At 46.4% G+C, this 18,934-nt stretch overlaps 1 protein-coding gene across 1 annotated transcript; it reads left to right on the forward strand.

Annotated features, from left to right (window-relative positions):
* Window positions 1–838: 838 nt before the first annotated feature.
* LOC114615102 (KN motif and ankyrin repeat domain-containing protein 1-like) lies at window positions 839–11,202 on the forward strand. The gene is made up of 7 exons (XM_028760749.1): window positions 839–1,205; window positions 2,592–2,679; window positions 4,618–4,841; window positions 6,887–7,046; window positions 7,572–7,772; window positions 9,550–9,648; window positions 10,207–11,202. The coding sequence occupies exons 1-7, from the start codon at window positions 1,096–1,098 to the stop codon at window positions 10,267–10,269; spliced, it is 945 nt and encodes a 314-aa protein (XP_028616582.1). The 5' UTR covers window positions 839–1,095; the 3' UTR covers window positions 10,270–11,202.
* The last annotated feature ends 7,732 nt before the right edge of the window (window positions 11,203–18,934 follow it).

Consider the following 18,934-nt stretch of genomic DNA (forward strand, 5'->3'; position numbering starts at 1 on the left):
AGAAAGGTGCATCTGGGCTTCTCTTCTCCTCTCCTTTTGCTATCCTTAAGAATATGTCCCTCTTTCAAGGATACCCATTGAAGCTGCAAACGTGACATCTCATTAACCTCTGACCTGGAACAAAAGACCAATCAAAACCATCTTCACCAAAAAAACCATCAGGGTTGCTGCTCTCATTTAGAGAGGACATGTTAGAATACAGGAGGGGGCAAGAAGAGGCTGGCAGCATTGGTCCAGGGCCCAGCGATGGTCATCCACTTCTCTGGAATGGATTGCTTTTGACTTAGCTCTCGATGTCCAGGAGCAAAACTGTGGGATGTTTCAACTGAAGAGTAATCTGGTTCCTTGCTTTCTACATAGAATGCCTAGTAGTTATTGGCCCAGGTGGTTGAGCCTGTTTGTCCTCCCCAAGTTGGAGCAAAGCAATTAGTTGATTACTCAATGAGAAAGCAACAGTGCAGCGTTGGGTATTTATAGCAAAGAGGCTACCAAGAGAGATTTAACATGATGGTGCATGTTTTACAAATCTTCAGTTTTATTGAATGATGTGGTCCAGAAGATTTCAAAGGAACAATTGGTTACTTATATAATCTGTTCACTTTGACAGTGGGAGAATGGGTGGGACAAATAGAAGAATGGAGAACAACTGCAGATCTGGTTTTTCTAAAGTCATTTTCCTCTCAATTTATTCTGACCTAGTGGTGTCAGGGCTTTTTCTTTTTTTTTTTTTAATATGATACCAGTTTTCAACTGGGAATTATCCCTTAGAAATCAAAGCCCATTGTAAACTCACCAGACCTTCAAATAGACCTTGCTTTGAGTTTCTAAGTGCAGGCTCTAAACCACTGGCAAGGTGTCTGGGGTCAGGCAGCAGCTTTCCCTTCCCAGGAACGTCTGTCACTGGGTCTTTATGGGGACACCCTGCATCTCCTGAAATCCCAATTGCCACCTAGGTATGAGACAACTTCAAGTGATGATTCCAGCTCGGATGGAAGCTCTTCTTCCGAGTCAGATGACGAGTGTGACACCATTGGGTTTCCTCCTGAGGAAGAAGAGGAGGAAGAGGAGGAGGAGGAGGACGACAACACTCGGGGAATGGCGGAAGGGCATCACGCAGTTAATATTGAAGGTTTCAAGTCTGCCAGGGTGGAAGATGAAGTGCAGGTTCCAGAATGTGAACCTGAGAAGGAAGAAATCAGAGAGAGGTGTGGTACATTCCCCTCCCCTCCCTGATTCCTCCCATGAGTGGCGTGCTTGGGCAATAGAATTAACTGGTTCAGGTAGTTTGTAACTGTATCTGTGTATTTAGTCTTAATCTGTGTCTCAGAAGCATGTACATCTGGTCAAGGTACTAGTGAATACAAGTGCAGGGTTCGGTGTCTTTCCGATCTCTTAGCACAGTGATGAGAGTGGCTTAGTCGCTAGTCTGCTTGCTGGACTTTGGTAGCTCTTTGCTGTCTAGTTTGGCGTCTGGAGCTGCTGTCCACTACAGCATCCATTGTTCGAACACATCACCGTGTATACAAAGACATAGCTGACCTTTCTGATGACCAACACTCTGTTTAAGATTTCAGCTTTTAATCTTGACGCAAATGACAGACTTGTTATCGCAGTACCATTGTGTATGAGAAGAAAAAGAGTTTAGCCTCAACCAAAAATGATTAACTGGAAAGGTGATGTGTGTCAGTCACACTCTCAGTTTTATTGCTTGTTGAGTGACAAGGAACACAGTAGGTGTGGGACCATTATATGTAATCCCACATGCTCTGGTTGGCTGGAACACGCACCTTAGAAATGGGTTGAGTTTGCGACATCACTAGTAAGGGTGGACTTTTCACTTATAAAATGAGGAAAGATGGAAACGTCAGTGTGCTTTTTCACTCTGTAAAGTATAAATTGGAACATTTTAGCAAATACTCTGTTACATTTATTAAATAGAAGCTCATTGTCAACACAAGGTAAGTATTTCCAGAGGGTTTGATATGTCTTCTGAGTTTCAAATAGCTTTATTGAGATAGTTACAATGTCATTTGATTTTTGGCTTTTCGTATGTGTTGGACAAACACTTGAGTACTAGAGATGAGTTCAACATAATGGAAATATAGTAATTTAAACCTCTTTAGCTCCTTAAGAGTAAATGTATATACACATATACATATATATGTATACACACACATATACATATGTTGGGAACAAGATCTTACTGTGTAGTCTTGACTACACTGAAATTCACTATGTAGACCACGCTGGCTTCAAACTCAGAGATCCACTTACCCCCAAGCACTCAGAGTAAAGGCGTACGTCATCACACCTGGCCAAGACAATAATTTGAAGCACTTACAATAAAAGGAATAAAATTTTTCAAATGTTATTTTGTAATGTCCTAAAGGCCAGAGCAATGTATCTGGAAGTCACGCTTTTGCCAAGACCTTCATTGCAGAGGTACTTGCTTTATGTGGTGATGTCAACACCATCCAGTCATCATGACCTGCCTAGGCTGGCCCATGGCCCTGGTTGTGGGCTCTGAGAGAAAAATCACTTTTATTTTATGGCATATCCTGAGTTTTGTGGGGTTTTTTTTTCCTCTTTAGGTATGAATTAAGTGAAAAGATGTTGTCTGCCTGCAACTTATTGAAATATAACATAAATGACCCCAAAGCGTTGGCCAGCAAAGATATGGTAAGTCTGTGTGATAGGAACAATCCCCCCCAAGGCCCCAGCTATGTAGCATCACCCCGGTGCAGCATGGTCAGGAACATGGTAGCCTGCCCCTGAGCCATGGTGCATGCTTCTCTCTGAGCCACTGACTTCTAGCATAGCCGGCAGGATGAGCTCGTACTACCCAGCTCCGAGAATATACCGCTTCCCTGAGGCCCAGTGTCCACTCCTTTACCCACCCTGTACTTTCCTTGTGGTGAAGCCATCTGGGACGCACATACTTGGCAGAGAGAAAGAGAAGGCTAATTGCAGGCAATCTCCTTCCCTCTCCATGTTCTGCTTCTATCTACAGAACCCTCTGACCCCAAGAGCAGCATCCCTGAACATTTTAAAAAGTAGGCGTAGTTTTTTAGAAGAAACTTATCTGGGCTGAGGTCGGCATTCCTTTCTGTTAGGAAAGTATATATTAGGTTCTGGTGTGGATTGCCAACGGCCACTATTTTTAAACTGCACTGTCATTTCACAGCTGGGTAAATTCAGTAGCAGGTAGTGTGGGGGCTGTGGTTGTCTAACTGGGCAGGAATAGCACAGACAGGACATGCAGGTACTGCTGGGGCAGCGGCTAATCTGGTGTGCTGCCGGGTGATTCACTCCTGCACTGACAATTGGATCTGCAGCTGCTTGACCCAATCAGGCCTGTGATTGGTAGCTCCATCTTCAGGGTATTGTGAATATGTGGCTTCTCGCACTAATTTGATAATAACCTGGATCTGAGTCTTTGTGTGTCAGCAGGTTTAGTTCATCTGGGGCTGAATCATCTGAGTCCGTTGCTGCTCCTCAGGTGACTTACAAGGCTCTCGAGAACCACAGGAGACCTCAGGAGTTAGATAATCCTAGAAACATAGCTGGAATCCCATGGGCCTGGCACGGTTTGTTAAAAGCTGGCTGTGGCTGTCATAGGCCTGAACACAGACAAGTACACAGGGACATGTCCCCATTTGACCTCACTAAGCCAAACCCAGCTCCAGTATCTGAGGCCATGAGAGATGAGTCTCCGGGGCCTACAAGATGGCTCAGGAGAGTGAGTAAAGATGTTTGCTGACAACCTGACAACCTGAGTTTGATCCCTAGGACCCATGCTGTGGCAGAAAACAACCAACATCTTCAAGTTGTCCTCTGACCTCCACATATACTTGTAACGTGCCCACACACAGTAAATAATAAATATATAAAAACAGTCTAAGTATCTCTGAGTAGCAGCTACCATGTCAGACTACTAGTGTTAGACTTAGATTGTCCCAATTTGCTCTGTGAGACAGCACCTCACAGTGTAGCTCACATTGGCCTGGAACTTGCTCTGTAGTAGCCTTGGCCAGTCTCAACTGTCAGCCTGGTGGGGTAGAAGAGTCAGAGTTAGTCAGTCTGGGTCAGGAAGCAACACAGTTGCTAGTGTGTTGATTTCTCCCTTATTCCAATGAACAATCGCAGAAAGACCCGTTAGTTCAGTTAATACAAACAGCTCATAAGTAGAGGCAGGCCTAAGTGTTAACCTCATTATAGATACTATAAAAATAAAGGGTTTTTGTGGTGGTGGTGGTTTGGGTTTTTTTTTTTTTTTAAACATGGAAACTAAGATTCAGAATAAGGAAGAGCCTCAGGATAATTCGTTCATAAGTAGTAAGTAGAGTCCGGAATTGAATTTCCAGGATCTGGCTCTAAACCCACTTTCACGTTGTTGTGACCTCTTTCTTAGTGATCACAGTGTGGACAGGGTGATTTAAAACCAGGAGTTCAAGTTTGTTGTTTGAAGCTGCTCTTGAGAAGCTGGGTTGCACCAGCTTTTAAGAGCAGATGCTGAGAGCACACACTTTGACTATAAAAGGCCTGGTTGCTTGGGCTTTCGGTCTCACTCAAGAGAGAGCTATAAATAGAACTAACAGCAAGTTGGTGTTTTGGCAGAGGATCTGTCTGAACACCCTCCAGCATGAGTGGTTCCGAGTGTCCAGTCAGAAGTCCGCTGTGCCGGCCATGGTGGGTGACTACATCGCCGCGTTCGAGGCTATCTCCCCAGACGTGCTCCGGTACATCATCAACATGGCGGATGGCAATGGGAACACCGCCCTCCACTACAGTGTGTCCCACTCCAACTTCCAGATTGTCAAGCTGCTTCCAACTTCCAGATTGTCAAGCTGCTTCTGGATGCAGGTACAGAGACTGCCCTGTTGTTCCCCTAAGAGCACTCAGGTTGTGACTTGTCTTCATAAAGCCAGTTGACCCTTACCCTAGTTCTTTGGCCTTCCTCAAGTCTTTTCATTGCTTCTCCACATGACATGGCAAGAATGTTGTTCTTGAGTCATGGATGGGAGGTTTGAGGTTCACCAGGCCTGGGCAATGAAGAAACAGAATCCACATCTATTTTGAAGGGAGTTTGTGAAGATATTCTCGAAGCAGGTCAGCTGTCTTCAAATGAGGTGTACCCCTGCTAATAGCCGTGACTCACGCTTGTTCCCCGATGAATCATGCAGGCTTGGCTGGGCTGTTTGGGAGGCAGAGAGCTGCTCACAGGCCCAGAGTCATAGCTCTTGTGTTTGCGGCCACTATGTGCCTGTACAGAAGTGAGGAGTTGAGACAGGGACTAGTAAAGCCACAATAGAGTCATCACTGTCCCTGCCCAGCTACACGTCTCCTGAAGAATCACAGAAACGAGAGGCAGTGTCTCCCGTTACCGCTGAACCTTGTTAATAACAACAGGAGTAGGAACATGCCATCCCAGAATGTAGTTGTGGGTCACGTTATCCGTGAGGTAAGAGGGCAGTACAGATGGGTCCCTTGAGGAAGGGAGCCTTCAGCAATGTGCTCAACTGGGGCAGACCCCCCAAATCACTTTCATCTTCAAAACAGTATTTTTGACATGCAACTAACAAAGAATCTACAGTCATCCAATCTAGTGGGAACGTTAATGGCAAACCTAATTTATATAATGAAATTGTCCAGTTTCCTTTACCATCTCTTGCTTGACCTGGTGGCCTGATAATGCATCACTCCATCTTGGAGTTGTTAGTACAGGAAAAAAAAATACTAATCCAAGCACACATACCATTCACTACTGTTCTCGGTTTCTGAATTCCCTTTTCTTGAGGATGTAGGCATGGGTGGAGCTACAGCCTTCTGCATGCTGGACAAACACTCTGCCACTGAGCTGCCTCCCAGGACAGCATAGTCTTTCAGTGCCCATGTTAGGGGATAACTACTTCCATCTGATGACAGGAAGGAGTTACAGGCCGCCTTCTCTCCAGACTATAAACATCTGGGGATGCTGTTAAAATAGGGACATGGATTATACCCAGAGAAGCTCAGGACAAGAGTTCAGAATTGCTCTTGAAATGGTGTCTTCTCTGCTCTCAGAACCCTAGAATGGATATCTTGGCAAACTGACTTGATTTCACTGTTAGAAGGTCTTAGTTCAGCACTTCATTTACTTCATTTTATTGCTTACTATTTTGAGTAAACCTTTGGCTCCATAAAATGTAACTCTGGGTGCTTCAGCACTGAAGGGCTGAGGAGCTCAGATCCTGAGCCCCTCCCCCCCCCACCCCCGTATATGTGTCATATACCATTTTGCCACCACACAGCCTTTGCTTTTTACACATAGGTCCTTCTGGTCATCCCATTGTGTTATTTTGTTACAGAGTGGGATCCCGAGTCAAGTTTTTGTCTTGTCTCATCTGAAGTGTTTAACTTGGTACTTGCTTGCCTAAACACTAGTCTTCATCCTGGCGTGCCATTAAAGCCCTGGAAAGCTTCTCAAGAATTAAAGAACAGAAGAGAGATCTAGCCCATGGAATCTGGTGGTCCTTGGCAGTTTCTTAGAGGACTTGTAACATTAACATTGATCTTACACTCACAAGCCCTAGGGTTAGAAGCCACGTGATTGAGTTTCTGAACACGTGCCTGTCTAGATTCCTCATTAGCGCTTCTACTTCAGATTGAGGTTCACACTGAGAACCTCCTCATACATCACCAGGCTATCTCACCATAATCACCCTATCCCAAGCAGGGCGCCCTGTGATAACTTCCTGTCTTGTCTGCTGCCGCCAGCCTGCTGACATAGAGCATTAAAACATTTTTGTTTCCTTTTTAGTCAGCTTCAGGGCACTCATTTCATGGTACTTTCGTAAACACCACACCTCTAGTGAACACTAACGGTTCTGGATCACTCTCCCTAAAGAGATTTCTTTCTTGTAGACGTGTGTAATGTCGATCACCAGAACAAGGCAGGGTACACGCCTATCATGTTGGCTGCCCTCGCGGCCGTGGAGGCAGAGAAGGACATGCAGGTTGTAGAAGAACTCTTCAGCTGTGGAGACGTGAACGCCAAGGCCAGTCAGGTTAGTGCCTTGCTTACCGCGCTCACCATCGGTACCCTGGCCAGTGTCTCATATGACCAGGTTGACAGGGCATTTTGCTGGTAGCACACTGACAGCTGTAGTTGTGTACTGACCAGCATCCTGCTGACACGTGGGCTCAACTCCATGTTGCAAACCTCTCCCTCCTTTGCCTGATCTCTTGGGAAGCTTGCAGGGAAACTAAACATGGTTGCACACAAGGGTCCCTACCTGTTTGGGGTCCTCATCTTACACTCATTGCCTACTAACTGCAGTTATCTTGTTGTTTTGGCTTCATGCCAGAGCTCTAAGCCTAAATGTGTTCACAAGTTTACCTTAAACCTCTTTGGAACTATCTACCTTGCTGTACTGAGATGGCCACAGAGCTCAGATGAAAGCCTGACTCCTTCCTCTGTGCTCGTCCTTAGCTCATAGTGCCAGTGCCTTTGTGTGTCGTCTAGTCTACCCACCCCCAGCCTTCTCCTGCCCAATGTGCACTTCTGACTCTGACCATCGTTTCTCTCATAGGCAGGACAGACAGCCCTCATGCTGGCTGTCAGTCATGGACGGATAGACATGGTGAAGGGCCTCCTGGCCTGTGGGGCTGACGTCAACATCCAGGACGACGAGGGCTCCACTGCCCTCATGTGTGCCAGTGAACATGGGCATGTGGAGATTGTGAAGCTGCTGCTGGCCCAGCCGGGCTGCAATGGCCACCTGGAGGACAATGTGAGTACCACTGGGCCTCCAGCCAGGAGCGGGTGTGGGCCCGCTTTCCCGTTCCTCATGGACTGGTGTTGGTATCCAGGCCTCTTCCCTTCATAGCACAGCTCAGCAGTGTTTACCATGTATAGTGTGATATTGCATTAGCCAAAAGCAAAAATAAATACATAAATGGACCTCACCCTCGAGTTTGTGCAAGGAAGAAGGTGAGACCCAGCACTCCTAATGGGGGTGAACAGATTGGCCCTACAAAATCAAACTCGCAGAGGCAGTCCCTCAGTAGAAGCTTGGGTTTTCTCCCTTGAGTGGTTCATCAATGTGAATAATCTGTGACACATAAGCTAGGAAGTCCACAAATCCTTTGGCCATTCTGAGTACATTTTTCCACTTCTGCTTGGTCTGTTTCCATCATCACCAAACTAACCTTCTCACTGAACTCCCTGTCCCATTCCAAGATAAACCTTGCATGGAGCATTCTGAGGCATGAGTGCACAGGCCAGAGAGACCGTGCTTGCAGGCTGAGAGCATAGGACTGGCACTTGGGCTGTGGAAGCAATGCTGGGTCATGGAGGTCAGGCCAGGCTGGTTCTCATTTTGAAAGTTTATCTCTGCCGAACACTGGTTCAAACTAGAGCATCCTTCGTTTCAAAACACCATAAAGTTAGAGGGGAAATATCCTTCTTTGCCATAAAGCTCAGATCCTACCGGGCTCACACCAACAAGCAAAGCAGGGGAGGTCCCTGCTGGGTAGAAGGGCCATTCCCTCCCACCTCCAGGGACAATGCAGTTCCATTCACTTCTTCAGGGAGCGTGTGTTCACTGCTTACTTTTCCCCCACTATGGTCTCTGTTGCATGTGTTTTAAGGTTTTGCTCAATTGCTTTCTCTCTGAAAACTTGTTGCTTTGTACAAGTCTGTAGTGTGACAGGGACTTGCAGAAATCCTGGCTACCCAGCTAATTGCCCACTTCCTTATCCTTATACACAAGTAGGACAGCATTAACCTGACCTCCGGAAGAAAAGCTGCTCCCTGGATTCCCAGTGTAGGAGGGCAGGATGCTACTATTCAACCCACGAGGGAATCGTTTCCTGTGGCTGTAACCAAAGGAGACTCCTTACTTCAAAACCAGACAGGGGACAAACTGTGCTGTCCTTTGCCTTAACTGCTTCACATCCATTTCAGACTCTGCAATTTCATAAAAATCAAACAGCTGCCCTCCCCAAAAATGCTTCTTTTCCGTTGCAATGTTTCCCCCTGGTATTTCCAGGAGATACGTATTTGCAGGCAAACATCCAGGATAGAGTGCTTACGTGTGGATTTGACCCAACATTCAGCAGAGGTGCTATAGGCTACAAGACCACAGCTTCCTTGTTCAGAGGAAGGCTAGACCAATCCACACATACCCTAGTTCTTACCTGGCCATTTGTGATTATAAGAAAAGAGACTACAGTTTCTGCCCCTCCTGTCCTTACTGCCTCTCTGGCGAGTGGGACAATTGGATAGGGGCTCTCTGTGGACAGCCTTCAGTTTTTAAGGACCTTGGTGTACACATCCCTGTGCCAGTGCTGATAGGCAAAGCCAAGGAGAAAGAGCGACTCTCCTTGACTTCTTATGGACTAGACTCGCTCGCCTCCACATTCACAACCCAGCAGGTTAGATCCAGAAACGCTGCCTGAAGCACGGAGCAGATGGCTAGACTTGGGGAACTTTCTCAGCTTGCTACCTTCTGGCTGATGGAGTTTTGAGAGACTCAGCCTGGCCTGTTGTTTTCGTTTCCTCTTTAGGATGGCAGCACCGCTCTCTCCATAGCCCTGGAAGCTGGACACAAGGACATTGCCGTTCTTCTGTATGCCCACCTCAACTTCTCGAAAGCCCAGTCTCCGGTCAGTAGCAGGCATTTGGCATTTACAAATAGGATGGAATCCACAGGCTGGCAGGCCCCTTCCCAGGGGAATGATAAGGCCACAGGGGTCTTATGTTAATTCTGAATATGGGATTTTTAGCCCAGAGCTTAAGTTTTCATCATTTCTACCCTGTGCCAGGAAAGGCTGGGTCCCAGTCATCCTTGGGGGACAGCAGCTCTCACAGGGAGCTAATTCTAAGCATAATGATCCAAACAGCACAGGTTGAGCTCCGGGCTACATGTCACTGTGTTCTTGACACTGTTTCTAAAGCTGTCAGCAGGCTGCTCATCAGCTCAGAATTTACTTCGAATGGGAGGGAGGCTGACTTCCTAGGACAGCTGGACAATCCCTGCTTAGCCTGGCTGACTTTAGAGCCATGCCTGCAGAGGGTGGACATCTGTCCCACATTCTCAGGAAGAGATCGCCTGGCTCCGGCACACAGATGGTTGTCAGCTGTGATGAACCAACGTCTGGGGGAACACATCTGCCTGAAGTCACTCATTAACCTCCACTTTTCCCCTCTTTCCTGGTCTCTAGGGCACCCCGAGGCTTGGACGAAAGACATCTCCTGGTCCCACTCACCGAGGTTCTTTTGACTGATTATGTAAACACGGCCCTCATGTGTACCACCATGAAGCTGCTAGTTATTCCTGTTGGGGTGACAGATACTGAATGTATATGGACCATGCCAAGCTGACCAGCAAAACAGAAGTGTAAAGGAGCAGGCTGAAGGCTGATGCTTTTTCAGGGAAAGCAAAGCTACTGGGAAATGGCTAAGCTAGGTGCAGGCCACCTCTCTAGCCCTCCGCTCTTGTAGGGTTTAGACCCGCCTCTGTGGCTGCTGCTGCTCTGGCTCCGTTATTTGCAGTGGTAGGTAATGGTAGGCTGGCCTGACCCGGCCATTTCTACCATGGAAGCAAATGTCAGATTCTCTCTGGCATTGTAGTTTCGAATTTTTCCACAAGTACTTAATAACTTACTAAGTGTGGAGCGGTTGGGAAGCCCGTCCAGTATTCCATTCCAGGGTGCTTCTGTTCACTTCTCTTTTGTCTTTTAAAATAAGAACCTTGAGGGAGAGGACTTTGATTATCAGCAACTTGCACCTCCCCCCTCCCCAGGCTGACAAATTTCCTGCTTAAAAATAGAAGATGGAACTCTCGAACCATATAAACTTACAGCAAGAAATATTTTCAGTTGGTTTATCTAGGTGGATGTATTATATGGCTTTTTATATAAAAGACTTCTATTATATGAAATTGACAACAGTATTTTCAACTTTTATATTCCACAGTACAGTCATAAAGAGCTAATGTTACGTTTTAAGCTACTGCCCAACCATGTCTATATCTGGTGATAACGGTTTGAATTAGGTTAGAGGGTTGGGTTCCAGATTTGCGTCTACGGAGGCAGAGTGTAGCTCTCTGTGTATTTCCATCATGCCGCGTTTACTTTGGTCCTGTATATGTATTTAAATGTTTGAAGTGCCTTAGACTCTTGCCATATTTTCAAAATAAAATTTCATTAAGCTCTGTCGATTGCCCCTGTTCATCACTGACAGCTGTCTGCCTGGCCCGGATGACTAACAGCAGTGGCCACAAATGGTGATGGATGATTTGGGCTTCTCAGGCTCCAAGGGGGGGCAGTCTCTGAGGGTGCTTGAGTCTGTGACACAGGTTCCACACCCCAAAGGCTGCATGTCACAGCACTGAAATTTAAAACCTTACACACCACTACCAGGCAGGTAACCTCCAAGGAGCCCCCAGAGTTGATTCTTCCCAGATGCATGAATGTTAGCTAGTCCTGAACTATTTGGGGATGCAACTACCTGTGGTTGGCTAAACAGGAAAAGGAAGCCAGACAGACTTTTTGAAAGTTTTGCATCTTCTACAGAAACTGTTGGAGGAGTCATGAGAGAAGTTGTGGGGATGGATTCAGTTCGGCCTGGGCCAGCTAAACACTCTCTGCAGGAGCCCTGGAGCTTCTGGGACAGAAATCTGTCCTCATCTGTGTCCTCACTGTAAAAATGAAGTTACAGAGACTGGGACTCCCAATCTGTTCTCTCCTTCCCCAGACAGAGCTGCGAGCTCTGGGATTCAGGCTAAATTTTGGCTCAGGAAGTTATTAAAGCCAAAGTCCCATGGACCAGAAAGGGGCACAATAGATTAATGGAGGGTGGGGGACATCTGTGAAGGGAAGTGGTTCTGGGCTTTGTTTCTCCCTTAATGGCCCAAAATGCCATTTGAGCAAAGAGCTATTTCTCAGGAGGTTTCTGATCCTGCGGATTTTGTTTTTCTGAGAAGTAAAACGCATCAATACTGCGAATGTGGCCCCAGATGGAGTCTTTTAACAGAGTAGTTGTGTTTACCTAACTTGCACACAGTCCTGAGTTCAATCCACAGCAGTAACCCAAAAAAAAAAAAAAAAGCTTAAAAAAATATTGTAAATGAATGAGGAAAACGAAAGGAGCCCTTGTGCTCTGATAAAAACAAGTGCTTATTTTATCTTTGAGTAAAGTCCTACACACTGTGTATCTAACCTCTGAGTACTGCGCTGGCGCAGGCCATGTTTGCTCTCATAATACCGGCACCTCGAATGCTTTTTATCTTGAGATCGCCACACATTGTACACATAAGGCTGATTATTCCCGTCGGTAAAGCCTTGTGTGGTTTACGGAGGCACAACTTTGTAAAGGGACTCTGAAAGGAGACGTGGGCCAGGTCCCTAAGGAAGCACAGTCCAAGGGAGGAGACAACTGGCTTTATCTTCTGGTAAAGGAAGAGGAAACCAAACCTATAGGTGATGCCAATGTCCTAGAAACCTTTCCCCTGGAAATGGAACAGCTGAAGGCTGGAATTTACCCTAAGACAATACAGTGGGAACTCTGACCCTGATATCAGAAAGTGACACTGACAATGTGTCCAACTGCTGTCAGGACACGTGGTGAACCTCTCACCACGGCAAGGTAGTTTGCTTCTGGAGAAATCTTATCTGGAACACATGGCTGACACAAGTGCCCAAATACAAAAATGTGTTGAGCCCTTTCCTGTCAGATGTCAGTGCTCTGAGAGAAGTTTGATCCCTGGCTTTGTAATCCTGAAACTACTGTGGTGGACATGGGAGACGGACAGAAAACTGCAGTTTTTCCCTTAAAGGAGAGAATGAGCAGCTAACCATAACCCTTTTTTAAAATCCTGGTGGCTCTTTTCTAGCGGACCTGCTTGCTACATGTAGATCTTTGTGTGTAAGCTTTCCATTCACAGAGCAGGTAAGGATTTCCTGGGGGAGCTGACAAAAAATACACAGTCTGGCTCTCCCCTTGGAATCTGATGCCCTAGGTTTGTAAGCATCCCAGGTCCATGTCAGTGCAAGTTAGGTCCATGCTGAGATTCGTAACCAGGAACTCTGTGTACCTCAGCTGTGCCAGGAGCCCATCCATGCTTAGTTTCTATGTTGCTTGTCCATGTCCAGGGGCATTTTGGATCTTCCTGGGATAGTCATTTACAGAAGGCCAGGAGCCATGACTGCCACCATCCTATTTTTTCCACCCTTAGTTGACCGGAGGCATGTGACAGACTGAGCAGGCATGCTGGCTGCTTTTGGTATGTTTTCTCAATTTAATCTTTCCTTTCCCGCTTCCTCCTGGTGCTAGATTATGGTTACTCAGGAAGGCCACGAACCTTTGCTTTGGCTTTGAAATCAATACTTTGCCATTTTCTTTTTTACCAGAAGCGCAATGTTTCAAAGCCCTGGCCCAGGAAACAAGTTCATTTTACACTCAGCAGAAGGAAATAAGCAATCGCATATTTACTGTACTCTAATTCAGCATGGCTGTAATTTAGAAGCCAGCAGGTTATAAAAATATACCCAAAGTACAATTTGTTGGAGATGTTACCCCAAAAGGATGTGGTGAGCCCTTGCCCACAGTGCTCCAGACCTATCCAGGCCCCCTGCTCACTCTCACTGCGGTCCCCAGCAGTACGCTTGGAGCTGAGAGTTAATGATGCAGTCAGATGGTATCCTGACCTACCCACTCGGAATTTGGCAAGGATGTGGCACAGAAACTAGAAAGCCAAGTGCTGGTTTTGAACACTTGTATAGAATGTCTGGTATAGAGGGCTTTGGGGGAGTTTTGGGAGATTAGCTATCCCTCTGCCTCTCCTGTTAAGTCCTTTGGTGACTTGATAAAGGATGGAAAGTCTGCCCCTCATTTTCAAATCATGGGACCTGCATAAGAGATACTGCCAGCCAATGTTAAAACAAGCCAGCAGGTGCATCCCACTCTGCATCCTAGAAGGAACCAGTTTGTGGGTCCTTGAGTGCCTGGAAGGATGAGGCTGGGTACTAAACAAAGAGCAGAGCCCTGAGGTAGATGAACAAAAGCTCGCTCTATTGTCAGCTACTCCTACTCCGGGTGGCTTTTAACACCACAGGAGACCAATCCCTTCTGGGAGGACCACTTGCCCCTCCTGTGTCAAGCAGCAAAGACTTCTGGCTTATTAGGAAATACTGGCTGTGTGTAAATAAGCAGGCAATTAAGACAGTATTCACCAAGTTGAATCCTTGAGATCTTCAGTAACTTAGAGGGAAAATACCAATGGACAGCATGCCCAGTAGGACCTACTTTTGGGTTTGGATCTCTAACACCATCTGCCAGGACTGAGGGGTCCCAGTGCCTGGCTGGTGAATACTGACTGAATGAATGAGTGTAAAAGAATCGTTTAAGGCTGTGGAAAGTCAGGAGAGAGTTGCCTGGGAGATGGGGAGAGGGGACTGGGAGGGAGCTACAAGGCTTCCTACAGGTAGACAGCCGCTTCCTGCCTGTATGATACCTGCGGTGTATACTCTGTGGATGGATGTTAGCATCAGTGTGTTTTTAGTTAAAAGATAGGTCAAAGAAGATCTGGGGATGGGTGGCTTAGATCCAAAGGTCAGTAGGATGCAAAGGGCTAGTGGGTGGCTGTGAACTTGAAGCTCTTGACCCCTACAGGGTGTCTGTAACGTAGTGCACAGCTCCGCTCACCAGGAGTGCCAAGGACCACACACGATCTAGGATTCTAGCCAGCAGGGATGCTTTCCCATGGGCCAGTGCTTTTAGGAGGTACAACAGAATAGAGTGTACTTCCCATTCAATTCTGAAGTTAGCCTTGACTGTGTGATGTCCTCTGCCAATGCCACATTGATCCAGTAATGTGTCAACTACAGATGGAAGCTTTAAAAACCTAGAGTGAACCTATAGCATGATTTAAAATCTCCAGAGTCCTCTTGAAGCCAGTTCCTGGAACAGGATGCTGCTGTGACCAAGACAACAAAGAAACTACCAGCAGGGGACTCCCTGGCAGACAGACCAAAGTTGAAATGACTGTTTTCTAAATGCCAGGAATGACACACACCATGGAAAGCAAGTCCCTACTGTGTGTAATATATTCCTGGGCCACTCCTGTGCCGCCTGGAAGGCAGACTGCATTCATTCCCTGAGGCTCCCGTTGCCAAGGTCTAGCAAAGGCCCAGGAATCAGCATTTCCACTTAGTTCCCAACTACTGCTGCTGATCCAGAGGCCACATAGTGAGTATAAACTGCACTGTAAGTCGCCCTTCCCTTACCTCAGCTGCAAAGGGTCTATCTGGAAGGATCGGGGCCGAGAGATCACCTCAGAGTCCATATTTTTCACCTGGAGGTGTCTCAGAAACTAAGTCACAAGGGCTCACAAGGCTCCTTGTAGAATTTGCGCTTCCCAATCGAAAGATAATTCTGAAAAGATGCCTTTGTCAATGAGAAGCCTTCTTTTTCTAAGGCTCAGCCAACATATCCCATGTTTATAAACCCTGCATTCCTCTACAATTGGCTTTCAGAACTTGCCAGTGCTCATGACTTAAATCACAGCAGTCTTGTAAGAAGAGAGAAAATGACTACATTCACTCAGACACTTAGACCCCTCCCAGCTGCTCACCCCAGAGTCCGACTGTGCTTTGGCCCCCTCCCTGATGAATACCCCTTTGGAGCCTGGGAGTCCCAGTGAGGAAGACCCAGTGCACCACACAGCTGCTCTCTCAGCAGCTGCCTCTGAAACCTCCTCTGTTCTCATTCTGTCGCTGGCCAGAAGTACACAATAGTCCTTCTACAGCCAAAACAGAGGCCTCTCTGGACATGCATGCCAGCAACTGAGACAGACACATCTGTGAGGCAAAGTCACAGGAGCCTTTGAGACTAGGAGCCAACTGAAGGTATCCATTGTTCTGAAGGCACACAGGGCATGTCAGAGCTCTAGAGTCAAAGACTGAGTTAAGGTGAGAAAGAAGCAGAAGAAATCTGTTTCACTGGGAAACTAGAGCCAACATGGTTATGTCCTTCCTGTCTATAAATTAATCTCTAAGACTCAACTCTAGGAAGTACAATCACTGAGACTGACTGATGGACGGCCTTGATGACCAAAGGAACATCAGTAAAGTGTATATCATTCAATCACTGTCAGGATATAAGGCCAGACACATAATCAAACACCCAGACACCCAGGGTCTGTCTTACAAACTCTTGATCCTGGTCCTTTTGGGTTTTGCTTGTTTGTTTCAGTTTTGCTGGCTTTGTCTATTTACGTTTGGTTTTGGGTTTCGGTTGGTTAGTTGTGGATTTTGTTCAGAAATTGTCTTGCTGTGTAGCCCAGATGACCACTTGGAGTTCACCATGTATTTCAGACTAGCTTCAAACTCCTGCTAGTCTGGATGATGCTTGCTTCAGCCTGCCAAATGCTAAGACTACAGGTGCAAGTGACTGAGTCTAGTCTGTACAATGTTTTAAAAGGTAGAGATTTGCCAGGCGGTGGTGGCACACGCCTTTAATCCCAGCACTTAGGAGGCAGAGGCAGGCGGATTTCTGAGTTTGAGGCCAGCCTGGTCTACAGAGTGAGTTCCAGGACAGCCAGGACTACACAGAGAAACCCTGTCTCGAAAAACCAAAAAAAAAAAAAAAAAAGTAGAGATTAGCTTTATCTTTGTGTGTCAGAGATTAGAGACTTCAACTAAAGAGAACAATAGTCCTACAGTTGCCAGAGCACAGGGTCTTGGACTCTGGGATGTGTTCTGTCACAGTTTTATCTATGTTTCTAACCCATATTGATATTAGGAGAGCAAAACACTGCCTTTGCTCATTAGCAACCCTTTCAACTATCTATGCGTTCACTAACCACTATATATGGAGAAGAACTCTGTCCAATGTCAGCATGATGAATGTTGGTCCATGCAGTGACCTGCTCTATCTGCATAGCAACAGTGTTATCCAAATCTTTGGAAATACAAGGAGTCACATTTGTGGGCTTTGGCTCCCATCTGCTTGATTCCTTTTCTCCTCATGTGTACCTACCTATTCTGTTTCTACAAAGACATCAGGCATCTCTATAGAGTTAAAAACCCATGGAAGAAACTTAGCTCAGAGCCATACAAGAGATGAACAGTGTACAGGAGCCTGCTTTAGCAGAAAAAGTTGTTCCTAATAACTCTTTCATGAGCTGGTCCAGTACCCCTGCCTGTATTGGTGCTATATAACCAACGAACAGTCCCTAAGCCTGGGTAATATATCACAGTAAGCATTCTCTGTTCACATGTCTGGGAGATCAGTGATGGGGCCCTCCTGACCTTAGCCAGTCTCATATCTTTTTACCGCTGTAAGCCACTCAGGTCAGGCATCAGAGAAGACTAGATTTCATTCACGTGATTCCAGTGTCCAGCCTATGCATGTTTTCATGGCCATCCAAACATACAAGAAATAAAGGGACAGGATCCTGGAGACTTGGGTTTGATCTGGTACCTCATCATTTCCATGACATTGTATTGGCCCAAGTAAGTCAGAGGACCAGCCCAGGTCCTTAGAGAATAACGACAAAACCTTTACTGAGAGGAACTACTATAGGTCATATGCCAGAGTATTCACGACTAGAAAGAAGCATCTTCTAAAGGATCAATTAGGCATAAAAATGAAACAAATCTATCATAATGAGATCATCCTCTACTGTTACTTCTGCAGGACATCAGGTAGCTCCAGAGACATACTTCTGGCCAGGCAGTGGCAGTACACGTCTTCAATCCCAGCACTTGGGAGACAGAAACAGGAAGATCTACGAGTTTAAGGCCAGCCTGGTCTATAGATTGAGTTCCAGGACAGGCAGGGCTACACAGAGAAACCCTGTCTTCGAGAAACAGAGAGGGAGGGAGGGAGAGAGAGAGAGAGAGAGAGAGAGAGAGAGAGAGAGAGAGAGAGAGAGATCTTAACCTACTTAGATACCTATGGACAAGGGTGGGGTGGAGACAGCACATCTGGTCTACCCATGAGACTGCCTGGCTTCTGGCAGAGCCTTGTCCATGGAGGTCTGACATAAGATTCAGCCACATCATGCTTATTGTTGTCAGGGAAACCCAGCCAGAGCGGAGCTGTGCCTGAATGTGAATGGGAGATTGGAAAGGAAGCCACTTAGACACTGTTGTGGTATCTACAAGCTAAGAGAAGCACATGATCACAGAGTCTTAGGAGCCAGCTTAGAAGGTGCCTGGAGGTGAAGAACACAGAGAGTGAAGCTAGATTCCTCCATCACATTCTCCGTGAGATGTGGACAACATTCAGTTTGGGGTAATCTGACCACCACAGCCTCTGGGACAGAATCATAGAGGCACAAGTCACAGCAGAGTCCCCTCAGCTCTTGGCTGAGGCTCATTCTTCCTGCAAGTCATTGATTGCTACTTGCTGGGGCCAATGGGAAAGGGTCCAAAATAGGCTCTGTGTTCTTGCCCATGAAACTTCCATGATATGCTTGCTCTTAATTAGCAAGGCTGGCTCAGTCTCTAGGAGGAGACAGACAGGCATCCCCCTTATACCATGATAGCCAGCAGCAGCCTAACCTGTCTTGCAAGGTTTGGAGCCATGGCTAGCATGCCTGACTGCTGAGGTGGGGGTAGAGAAAGAAGATTTAATAACCAAGTTAGAGGAATTTGCCACCTACTAATGAAGTTAAAAGAATCCCTTTTGCTGACGGCTCATTTAACTGTCTGGCTTGCTCTGGTAAACACTATATACTGAATGTCTTCAAAATGCTGAGATGTCTACTTCTTGTCCCACTGCAAAGGGGGAACATACCATCATTTGTCAAGCTTGAGAAGCAGCCTTAGAGACACAGGTAGAGGTAACAGAATATGAATTCTGTTGCAATCCACATCTGAAGAACTAAAGATGATGTAGTTAATTGATCCATGATCATAAACAAAGGTTGAAAAACCTAATGGG

The sequence above is a fragment of the Grammomys surdaster genome, unplaced genomic scaffold (assembly GCF_004785775.1).
Source record: "Grammomys surdaster isolate TR1022 unplaced genomic scaffold, NIH_TR_1.0 126568, whole genome shotgun sequence".
Taxonomy (NCBI): domain Eukaryota; kingdom Metazoa; phylum Chordata; class Mammalia; order Rodentia; family Muridae; genus Grammomys; species Grammomys surdaster.